This window comes from Lupinus angustifolius, unplaced genomic scaffold (genome assembly GCF_001865875.1).
Source record: "Lupinus angustifolius cultivar Tanjil unplaced genomic scaffold, LupAngTanjil_v1.0 Scaffold_702, whole genome shotgun sequence".
NCBI classification, from domain to species: Eukaryota; Viridiplantae; Streptophyta; class Magnoliopsida; order Fabales; family Fabaceae; genus Lupinus; species Lupinus angustifolius.
Window position 1 is genome coordinate 1 of NW_017728027.1, and position 11,707 is coordinate 11,707.

At 32.7% G+C, this 11,707-nt stretch overlaps 3 protein-coding genes across 4 annotated transcripts; 1 reads left to right on the plus strand and 2 right to left on the minus strand.

Annotated features, from left to right (window-relative positions):
* Positions 1-6: 6 nt before the first annotated feature.
* On the minus strand, positions 7-966 carry LOC109341829 (the record flags this gene model as incomplete). Its single annotated transcript, XM_019579802.1, has 1 exon — positions 7-966. A coding segment is annotated over exon 1 (830 nt), but the record flags the coding sequence as incomplete, so codon positions are not given.
* A 1,765-nt stretch (positions 967-2,731) lies between these two features.
* LOC109341830 (regulatory protein NPR3-like) lies at positions 2,732-6,114 on the plus strand. Of its 2 annotated transcripts, XM_019579803.1 has the most exons (5): positions 2,732-3,061; positions 3,108-3,723; positions 3,882-4,638; positions 4,972-5,157; positions 5,655-5,932. In XM_019579803.1, exons 2-5 carry the CDS (start codon positions 3,169-3,171, stop codon positions 5,930-5,932), a joined length of 1,776 nt encoding a protein of 591 aa, XP_019435348.1. In that variant the 5' UTR covers positions 2,732-3,061; positions 3,108-3,168. The 2 variants fall into 2 exon arrangements, with proteins under 2 accessions (XP_019435348.1, XP_019435349.1); XM_019579804.1 differs by having other exon boundaries at positions 2,732-3,723; positions 5,655-6,114.
* A 769-nt stretch (positions 6,115-6,883) lies between these two features.
* LOC109341831 (phytoene synthase 2, chloroplastic-like) lies at positions 6,884-9,527 on the minus strand. Its single transcript, XM_019579805.1, has 5 exons — positions 9,088-9,527; positions 8,580-8,630; positions 8,304-8,476; positions 7,682-7,917; positions 6,884-7,385 (listed from the first exon to the last, which is right to left on the minus strand). The coding sequence occupies exons 1-5, from the start codon at positions 9,461-9,463 to the stop codon at positions 7,016-7,018; spliced, it is 1,206 nt and encodes a 401-aa protein (XP_019435350.1). The 5' UTR covers positions 9,464-9,527; the 3' UTR covers positions 6,884-7,015.
* Between the last annotated feature and the right edge of the window lie 2,180 nt (positions 9,528-11,707).

Sequence of the window (11,707 nt, forward strand, 5' to 3'; positions counted from 1 at the left end):
GCCCACTTCTGGTAAGGCTGTAACCTCGCTTCACTTCTCGCCCACATCTGGTTAGAGTGTAACCCCGATTCCCATCTCGGTCTCTCTAAACTTAGAAGCACATGGAGAGCACCAATAAACGATACTTTCAGAGGATCAAACCCTAATCCCTTAGCGAAATTGACAACATCCACAAATCTCGAATGTACTGTATATGCTGTGCCCGGGTAATACATCACCAGATGGGAAATGGAAGCTTGAGGCACACACAATTCTTTCAAAACATTGACGTTAGGGATAAAATTACTGATCAGATCATAATATACAAAAGCAACGGCGCCACTCTTCAAAGCTCCAACAACCTCTTCATTACTGCGAACAACACTCCTGAGGATATTATAACGAGGGATAAGAACCTTATCCAAGCTCCTTGTTAATAATGTGTAATTTTTAAGCATAAGTTTTGGGAGTACAGTGGTTGAAACCCCAATAGATTGAAAGAACTTGAGTTTGGGCAAAAGGGTTTTTTCAGCCTTAGCAACAAGCACCAAAGGTCGTTTCAGCACGAGTTTCTCAATCTGGGTTTGGTTGAATCCGTATTTCTTGAGAAGAGCTAAAACCGCGTTTGGTTTATCTAGGGTTTTGAATCGAACATGTTTTGAAACAAGGGTTGCGGTTTCAGGGGAGAACCCACATGAGGAAATAAGATAAGAGGCCGCAAAGTTGTGATCTTTATGTTGATCTCGTTGTGATTGAGATGTGAATGAATTGAAAAAGAGGAATGCATTGTGTCTTAGAAGATTCAAATGAAATTGTGTCTCAGAAGGAATAAACCTAGAAATGAGAAAATTGTGCATAATTTTCAATAATTCACGCACCTATATTGCAGAACTCGGATTCACCATTCAACCATTTACTACTGCATAATTTACAGCCGCTGCATCAATGAAGAAGAAGGGATGGAGATATTTTTATTTTAAATAAAAACATAATATAAGAGAGAGAATTTGGTGTACATAGTAATATTTGAAAATTATAAATCTCTCACATTCGAATCTGACATAAAACCCGAAGAAGATATATTGTATTAAGTTTAACTGGTTTAAACGGTTAAACCAGTTTATCATATCAAATGATTTTATATAATTAATAATTATGTATAATTATATTTAAGAAACATTTCTTCATCTTTTTCGAACCGAAGTAAAATAAGATATTAGAGTAGGATTCCGTTTTTTTATAAAAGCTATGTGAACTGTTCTATTAACTTTCCGTATTATTATGGTTTAATCGAGTTTAACACAATCAGACCGAAATATTCTTGGTTCAAAGCAGTCTAACCCCTCATTCAATTAAGATTATAAATCAGAGTTGTTTTCAAGTCCGGTCAACAGTCAGAGTCTAGTTCTCATAACATTGATCTCATCTAGAGGGAGTTCATGGACTCACGGGTGAATTTTTTTTTAAAAAAAGTGGAGGATTTTTTGTTATTATCAAGGGTATCCCTCAAACTTATAGATAAGAATTAATCTTTTGGACGTTCAAAGCTGACCCTAGGGGTGAGCATGAGACGGATTGGGACGGGTTAAAGTTTGTCATTACCCGACCCTAAATATTGGCCAAGTCACTTTTTTGAACTCGGACACAACCTAGACCCAAAGCTAACCCGACCCTAAATAGTGATCGGGTCAGTCTTTAAACCCAACCCGACCCTAGACCCGATTAAATATAATGCATACTCATTTTAGATAAAGACTTCTCAATATTATTTATTATTATGAATATGTAGTTTGATATATAAAATGATATATGTATATATTATTAATCATGTATATATTATGAAAAAAATTAAAGAATAAATGATATTTTTGACCAAAATGATATAATTACTCTGTACACATTTGAGTAAAATGTATACAAACAAGATGAGCGAGTGACCCTAGGACGGGACGAGCGGGTAATACTTGGTCCCTACCCAACCCTAAATATTGACCGGGTTTATTTTTGGAACCCGAACATGGCCTTAGACCCAATCAGACCCGACCATATTTAGACCCGACCATAACTGAACTATACTGGGTGAGTGGGTAGGGTCGGGTCCTGCTCACCCTAACTGACCCTCCTTTTTGAATCATAGAAAATACCACTTGAAAAATTTCATTCTAATTACATTTGAGCAGTGTTAGTCTTTCCATTATTATTATTTTGTGTTATTTGGATATTTTCACCTTATGAGTGAGCTAATAACTTCTTTCAAAATATGTGGCTGTCACATAGTGTTATATATTATGATAAAATAATTTTATCCTTAAAATTAAAGGAAAAACAACATTCATCATTTTTCAATAGAATTTAACATGTATATACTGAGAATGTAAGTATTTTATACTGTCACTATCGGTACATTATTTATCATTTATATGTTAATCATAATGAACTTTTAAGCCAAAGTAATATAAATTAACATTGAATGATAAGCCAATAGTGTGAAAAAATAGTGATGGTTGCATAAATATTAAACTTTTTTCAAGGTACTTTCTATTTCATGGACCCAAGTACTATTGGTCACCAAGCATCATTAACCAACCATTCTCTTTCTTTGTTTCTCTATCTTCTCTCTTGAATTTGTTGGTCAACCCTTCCTCATTTGCTTTCTTTCTCAGAGTCTTCTATTGTCTCTTTTATATTGGAAAGTACTCAACAACACCTTAACCAACACTCTTGATGCATAAAGCCATAAACTAAACTATTAATCTTCTTCCCTTCTTTTCATTTTGCAGCCACTTGAAGCTTCCTAGCTCAGCTTTCATGCCTCTACATGCTTCATTCTCTCATGCTGCTTCTTAGTTAATCTTCAACCATATCTCAAAGGGTCACCTTATATGTCATATTTGAAACTTTCTTTTCCCTTCTTATGTCTATTCCATAATAGCTGAGTGCAAAAATTTAAACTTTTTTGCTATGGGTCATTAGATTGATTACCATAATGTGAATAATCTCAATTTTGTTTCTGGGTATCTTACTTTTTTGTTGCTTGACTTGCAAGTGATTATAGTGCTGGGATCGAAACAATGTCTTTTTGTGATTTTGCTTACTTGAGGCATCCTTAATTTAGCTATAGAATATGCTGTTTTTAGTTGATTGATATAAGGGGTTAAATTCTTTGTTTTGGTTCTAAATAAAGTCACTATGACTCAATTGGAACCTGGTATATTTGGGGTCATGGATAGTGCAAATGAAGCATCATCATCATCCTTGAGCTTTGTGTCATCTCTCTTATCGAATGGTTCTAGCAATGAGCACGAGGCAAATACTGAAGTTTTGAGTCTAAGTAGACTCAGTGGAAGCCTTGAGAAGTTATTGATTGACAGTGAATATGATTATAGTGATGCTGAGATTCTTGTTGAAGGCATGTCCGTCGGTGTTCATAAGGGTATATTGGCTTCACGTAGTTCATTTTTTCATGAGCTTTTTAAGAAAGGTAATGTGGATTCAATGAAGGAAGGAAAGCCAAGGTATCTAATGTCAGAATTGGTGCCTTATGGGAGGGTTGGTTATGAAGCATTCCAAGTTTTCTTGCATTATTTGTATACCGGAAAACTAAAGGGTTCACCACTAGAAGTGAAAACATGTGTTGATGAATCATGTATTCATGATGCTTGCCGCCCTGCTATCGATTATGCTTTGGAATTGATGTATGCTTCTGCCACTTTTCAAATGAAAGAGCTTGTTTTACTTTTTCAGGTATTTTTTGCTTCCTGTAGTCTCATTTCTAGTTGTTTTTTCTTCATTTTTTAAACAATTTACACATTTTTGTATATAATATGGTGAAGAGAATTAAATTTGACATGGCTATATACTTTGCTTATCTAAGTTGAACATATATCTCTTCATTGATGCAGAGGCATCTCCTAAGTTTTGCCGAGAAGGCTCTAGTGGAAGATGTCGTTCCTATTCTTATGGCCGCATTCCACTGCCAATTAAGTCAGCTTCTTTCCCATTGCATTCAGAGAGTAGCACGGTCTGGCCTTGACAGCATATATTTGGAAAAAGAACTCCCTCATGAAGTCGTAACTGAAATCAAATCGCTCCAAGTTCAACCTCATCCAGAATCCACACCTAATAATGCAATGGAAGTGGAACCTTTGAATAGCAAAAGTATCAGGAAAATCCATAAAGCATTGGACATTGATGATGTTGAGCTACTGAAGCTTCTTCTGAATGAGTCTAGTGTCACACTCGATGATGCTTGCGCCTTGCACTACGCCTGTGCCTATAGTCAGGCTAAGGTTGTCCAAGAGGTTCTTACTTTAGGCCTCGCCGATATTAACCATAGAAATGTGAGAGGATATTCAGTTCTTCATGTGGCTGCAAGAAGAAAAGATCCATCCATTTTGGTAGCACTGCTGAAAAAAGGGGCATGTGCATCAGATACAACTCCTGATGGACAAACTGCACTTTCAATATGTCGAAGGTTGACTAGGCGCAAGGATTACCACGAGAAAACAATGCAAGGAAAGGAATCTAACAAAGACAGGCTCTGTGTTGATGTCCTTGAGAGAGAGATGAGAAGAAATTCTATGTCTGTCAACATGTCGGTTTCATCAGAGTTAACTGCTGATGATTTGCACATGAGACTTGATTACCTTGAAAATAGAGGTTTTACTTGTTTATCACTCTCTCAATAAATATGACTCTCGACCATTTAGTAGTTATCATTTATTTTAGGAATATGCATGCATGAACAGAATCACTAAAAACAATATTTGCATGATAAAGTTAGATTTTGGACTTATTGAAATTGAAACAGCTATAGGTGAAACTATAAAAAAAGCCTAAGATTTAATTTTTCTTCTTCCGAAGACATGGTTTAAGACAAAACATAATGACATTGTGTAATCAATATAGCCGACTTCACTAATTTAGAAGAGACTATTTTATTATTTTACATTGAAAGTTTCAACTTGAAACAACATTGTGTATATGTTACAGTTGCATTTGCTAGGCTGTTGTATCCTGCTGAGGCAAGGGTAGCCATGGAGAATGCTGAGGAAGACTCAAAATCAATGTATTCAAGCTCCACAGCTTTGAAGGGATCGAGTGGCAATCTAAAAGTAGATCTAAATGAAACTCCGTCTGCTCGGACCAAAAAACTCGTGCATTCCCTTCTTAAGACAGGTATGTCCATGAGAATGTTTCAAGCAGATGATTCCTTATGTCATATGTGTTGATATTTAGTACTTAGTAAGTCCCTCCCAAAATCACATGGACCAGCATTTTTCTTTTGACATTTTACAAAAAAATATCCTAACCATGTTGGTAAATTAGGCATGTGCAAGTATATGTACAACAAAAGAAAAATCTTTTGGTCTGGTTTGGTATTGGTATTGTTATCTGAGTAATTAGGCTTGGTAACAAGTAATTGGTTATATCACTGTTTTTTGTAATTAACAGTGAGTGTATGTTTAACTAAAAATGAAAAGAAATTAACAAACAAGTACTAAAGAAATCCAATTTCTTGTTCAAATTTATATTAGACCGAACATTTAATAAAATCATAAGGAATTGGAATGAATTTGATGCAAGTTCCATGGTGGATAAAAAGAAGGATAGAGATTTCACTTCATGTTATTACTAATACTCTTTGAGCATTACCTTTTGAATTGTCTATACAGTTGAAAACGGTAGGCGCTTCTTCCCCCATTGCTCTGAGGTGCTTGATAATTTTCTAGAGGATGATATGGCCGATGTTTTCTTCCTAGAGAAAGGCACAGAAAAAGAGCAGAAATTGAAGAAAGCACGCTTCATGGAACTTAAAGACGATGTGCAGAAGGCATTTCACAAGGACATGGCTGAAAGTAACCACCATTCTGGTCGTTTTTTGTCCATGTTGTCATCCTCATCTTCCTCGTCTCGTAGAGAAAGTCTAGGCCATAGAGTGAGGAAAAGATGAAGTCCATGTCCTTGTTGCTTAAGATATTGGCTTTTTGAATTAGTTTTACAGGGATAGCAAATGTAGTATATTTCGCCAATAAAGGGTCAATGAACATGGGAGTATTTTACTAGCTTGGTGTACTTGCTTACAATTCTTGGACCAAAAGAAATGAAGGTAAAAATATATGTTCCTTCAAAATAGGAGAATCATGTAATATTAATAAATGAACCATTTCCATGGTTTGATTCCTATTATCACATGCTGAGATTGATAGTGCAATTTTTTGAGTAAAGTATCCATGAAATAAACACAAGATTTGTTTCATATGAAAGGAGTCACACATCTATATTCTGTACAGAAAAGAAGAGTTTATCACCTCCATTGCTATTGGAGAAAACAACGCAAAGGCGGAATCGCGGACACTTTATTTAAAATAGAAGAGTTTGTCACCACCATTGCTACTAGATGAAGATTGCGACACGTGTCTTTCTTTCGTAGAGTAGAAGATCATTTGCATCAAGTATAACATGCAAGTTGCATTAACCTATTCATATGACACTTCATTCAGGGAATGTTTCTCAAATGAGTTCTAATACATGAACACTCATAATTCATAATATGAATATTCAGATGACACTTCACTCACATCTGTAATATATTATATTCATTCTAAGTTGACATATGATATACTAGAACAAATAAACCACACTCACAATCTCACATGTAACACCATGTTTGAGACACATTTGTGAATGAATGCTTAAAAAAATGTTATCAAATTAGACCTTTCTTACTGAAACACTTTGAGCAAATGAACAAGTGTGCTACCACAAAGGTGAAGCCTCAGGTCCATTTTCCTCAGCTAGAAATCTAGCTTTACTTGCCTATGGAATAAAAAGAAATTAAAGCTTTCTTCTAATTTAAAAAAAATATATAAAATTTATTACTAACTGTTGCATACTTGCATGCTGTGTCCAGTAATTAACTGAATGGGTTGCTCTACAATATGGTTATTAAATATGTGAACAATTCTAGTCCAAGATAAGTATGCAGTTGCAGCAACCTATAATCTATGCAACAGAATTTTTCAAATTATAGTATTCAACCCAAAACCATTTTGCTTAACTTCTGAGGGCCTATAAGAGCTATACCATAAGCAGCAGGTAGTGATAATAGCTTCTTAGCTTTTCCAACATAAGCCCTTTTTGTGAAGTTATTATAATCATTGGCTTCAATAGCATCTAATATCTGCCTATACAACAACAATGATGACCACACAGGCCATCTGCTAGCTGCATCAAGCTGTGTAACTCCCTCCTCTGCTTCATCAAAAAACTTCCTTGCCCTCTTTATTTGGCCTTTCATGAAACTCCGCCATTTGTCGGTTACCTGCCCGGAGAAAATGTCCTCATCTGATAAGCCCGCCTTTGCCAATTCATCCTGTGGGAGATATACTCTGCCTCTCCTAGCACTGTAATGATAAGGAAGAAAAAAGTAGGCAAAGTAAGTGTTCTAGTTTCTGATATTTATTTGTTTTTTTTAAATCGATCTCATATCTTCTGTTTTTATTAACTTGGTAGAGATTTTACAAATGTAAGGTGATATATCATATATGTATAAATGTGCATATGTAACATTATTGGTTGAATTGGATTCAATGATTCATACTTGAGATTCAATGATATTCTATGCCTAGTAGATTAAATGACATAAGATTCTTTTTGGTTCAATTCTATACATGACATTGATGTGTTCGAAGAAGCTTACTCTTCGCCAACGTCTCTGAGTATGTTGGTAAGTTGATTTGCAATGCCTAGTGCCAATGCAGCATTATAAATGCTCTCAGTTGAAACCTTTGATTCAGGTGCTATACCCATTACAGGAACACTCATAAGAGCTACTGTCCCAGCAACGTAGTAGCAGTAAAGGTAGAGCTCGTCGAAGTTGTTGTATCTCGATTTTCTCAGGTCCATCCTCATCCCTTCTATCATGTCCTTGAAAGGCTAATCAATGAGACAAACAAACAGGTTAAAGTGCTTTCTATAATTCCGTCAAAATCGGTTAAACTTGAATTGTCAAATTTCTTTTACATATTTGTGTAAGCATTACTCTCCCTTCCATCGTAACCATATAACTCTATGCAATCTATATAACTCGAGCAACAATTACATGAAAATCTATATAACTCTATGCAATCCATTAGATATGGTCTAACATAGAGAAATTATTACACGATCTATTATCAATGTTCTCAATCACATCTTCGCAGTTGATTTTGAATAAACTCACTTAATAATTTTATCGATCTTGATCATGTAATAATTTTATATTACATGTTATAGAAAAGAATGAGAAGTTGATATAATAGTTGGGCCTTTATGGATTATACCTGTATATCTACAGGGTACCTAGTCACAGTGTCTGAGAGGGCAGCATCGTACATATCGAAAGGACGACCTTGAAAGACATCGTTTAGTCGTTGCTCCCACCTGTCCAATGCCGAAGGAGTGATGTATGAAGCATTTGGACCATCAACTAGCTCATCAGTTCTTCTGCACCACACTATATTCCAATGCACAATTCATTTGTCAATTTCACAAAAATGGACCACAACTCTCATTACAGATGATGTAGTAAATGCAGGGTAGTATCACATACGACATACCGTAGATTGCCCAGATGGCTTTTTGGCGCTCTTCGGTCATCAATCGTGTGCCTACAATTTGCAGTTAGAAGAGAAGTCGCATCGAAATTATTACATGGTTCAAGGATACTGATCCAACCAGATTCTCAATTCCAAATCATGGTAAAGAATCATTTCTCTAAGTCAAGTGCACAATATCATTATACTACTCATTTATTCACCTTGAAATAAGCCAATATATGAGGCATCAGTGGTACTAATCAGTATAAAACAATCAACAGAAATCAATCTATATTACTATTAGTTATCACTTCTCTTGTCAAAGAAACATACAATTTGTTAAAAAAGATAATTTTTTTGATGAGATGAATGTTTCTGATAAATGAAATGGTACATGGTAGTATATAATAGGAAGATTTCTGTAGGCTAAGTTGATATTAGGATATTTGATACAAATTGAAGCCAAATTCAAGAATAAAATGAACTAAAAGAATGAACTAAAATTCATTTGAGATGAAGAAACAAGTACCAAGATAAAATGTCTTGGCATACTCAGCACAAACTTCACCACAGCGATCATAAGCCACATTCAATAGATCTCCATTGCTGAATTCACCATTTTCCACTGGTTTAGTATCCAAATCCAAAGCTACCTTTGCATCCCTACTCCTTTCTTTGACCAAAGCTGCTTGCTTAAGCACCACTTCATACACTTTCTCCTCTGAAGATCTTATTGGGTTTGCTACTACAGCAGCACTTGATAAAGCAAAAGCCTTATTTGCAAAAGTGACTCCTTTGAACCTTCTTTGTGTTCTTTCAATAATATGACTTTTGCATGCAAAACCCAACAAGGAGTTTGTGTCTTCTATTGGTCCAAAACTCATCCTAAGAAGAAGACTTGACATCTTAAAGAGTAGTACAATTTCCAATGCTTTTGGTGCAGTTTGGAATGGCTTATAGAAGTGAAATAAACAACACACTACAAAAAGAGAGAGAGAGAATGAGTTAGTTTGAGATCATAGGAGTAACATGCGATTGGTTTTTAAGGAAAATGTGATTGGAATATGCTCAAATAAGATGTAACCTTAGCTACACATGTCAAATTGTATGGACAGTGCTCTATTAATCCACAACTTCATCAACTTGTTTGTTTTTACACAAACTATGTTTTTTTTTACATTACCTTCAACTATATTCATATAAATCACTAAGTGGTAAATGGCTAGAAAAAAAAATCAACCATTGATTAAAAATCACGTTATTCAGAAAAAAGTTATTAACATACCCTTTTTCGAACTAGCGATTTCATATACTAATAAAGTTATAATATAATTTGATACTATCAGAAATGATATATAAGTTAATTAATGTTATTCAAAACACTTATATAATTATATATATTGGGGAAATTTATTGTTCTAAAATATGTATTATATCATTTCACCTACCATTTAATTGATAGAAATATATTAAGTTATTAGATATTTCTCTAAATGGTTTTAAAAATGAATTTTTCTATATCAATTAAATCGAGTGACATATAGAATACCAAACATTTATAGGGAAAATAATTTATCTCTATTTAGATACATTTTATTTCATATGTTTTGATGAGGTAGTTGGTTGATTAATTGATATAAATATATGCATTCATATTTATTACTAAAATTATATATTGTTAACGCATTAATAAATGAGTATAATATCTATATATATATATATTAATAATGTAAATATTTATACACAATTAGTATATTATCATTATTCATTTCTATTATTTTTATTTAATTTAATATTTAATGATGATTGAATATGAAGGATAAATAATATAATGATAATGTAAAAAACTCGTACACCGTAATAGATACATATTTTTCTCTTAACAAATAAAGATTATATCAAAAAATTACCCCTAGATACTTTTAATTATATCAAAAAATTAAAGATAATTTCTATATATCAAAGGTGAAGAATCTATTATCTATTATTATTATTATTATTATAATATGGTAACAGCTATAATTTAAACTTTCCTAACTCACTAAGATTAAAAAAATTAATAATTAATACAAATTAACATTATAGTTGTTTAAAAATATTATTTATCATCCATATAAGTCAATTATATTAAATTTAAAATTTAGTAAAAGATTAATGATAAAAAATAAAACAAAAATGCATAAAAGCTAATATATATCATATAAAAAGAGGGTTTGCCTCGTGAAAGGAACACATGTTAAGGTAATTCCTAAATTAATTTTTTTATAAATTTGGTGGGAATATCAAATAAGGGAAAATTTGAAAATATGTTAAATTAAAAGGAAAATATTAATTGAAATAAATTGTGATTAAGACAAATAAACCTTCTATAATCATTTGTCCACTATTTTATACTTCCTTTACCCTACTTTTTTCGATAGTATATTTGAAAATATGGCAGGCTTAAAGTATGACCTATTCATTTCTTTAAGTTTTTCTCAAATCTATATCTATCATGTTTAAAAGTTTAATATAACCTAACAACTTATTTAAAACTTTATTATAATAAATATATTTAAATAGGTTAGTCTTAAAAGTCTAACATCCTAAAAGCCCGAATGAACAAAGGTCTTGGAAAACTAAATTTAGCATTCAATAGAATCAAAACTTCCCATTGTCATCATAAGAGGAGTATAAGACACAATTATCTGAAATCTCTTTTATAAAAATTATTTTTATATATATTAATTATTACACATTATATAAATATATAATTAAACTACAAATTTAATTTATTAGGTACTCAGAAATACTCGTTACTTGTACAAGTATCCGCAAATAGATATAATATGAACATAGGAAAATACTATTTGTGTCTACCACATCTTATTATTATTTTATCATCATTCATCATTTATTTTATATTATTTTTAAATATGAATGATATATAATAAAATGATATTAATATTTCTTATACAGATAACACATACATTTTTTCTCATTTTTCATTTGCACATATAATAACTAAGAAAAAGAAAAACATCAAGTAGTAGGTAATCATTTATGTCTTCTATTATAAGGAAAAATATTATGTGACTACTATATAATATTATATAGTGCATTTCACTTTCTAGTTTTACCCTTAATAGTTTTTAATTTTTACAAAAAAA

What these genes read in the sequence shown, in the direction of transcription:
- LOC109341830 (XM_019579804.1), top strand. Translation starts at nt 3,169, where the DNA reads ATGACTCAATTGGAACCTGGTATATTTGGGGTCATGGATAGTGCAAAT. An exon ending in AGCTTGTTTTACTTTTTCAG is followed by an intron (nt 3,724 to 3,881) that starts GTATTTTTTGCT and finishes TCATTGATGCAG; the next exon opens with AGGCATCTCCTAAGTTTTGC. An exon ending in GCATTCCCTTCTTAAGACAG is followed by an intron (nt 5,158 to 5,654) that starts GTATGTCCATGA and finishes TTGTCTATACAG; the next exon opens with TTGAAAACGGTAGGCGCTTC.
- LOC109341831 (XM_019579805.1), bottom strand. Translation starts at nt 9,463, where the DNA reads ATGTCAAGTCTTCTTCTTAGGATGAGTTTTGGACCAATAGAAGACACA. An exon ending in AGCCATCTGGGCAATCTACG is followed by an intron (nt 8,477 to 8,579) that starts GTATGTCGTATG and finishes ATTGGAATATAG; the next exon opens with TGTGGTGCAGAAGAACTGAT. An exon ending in GGTACCCTGTAGATATACAG is followed by an intron (nt 7,918 to 8,303) that starts GTATAATCCATA and finishes CTCATTGATTAG; the next exon opens with CCTTTCAAGGACATGATAGA.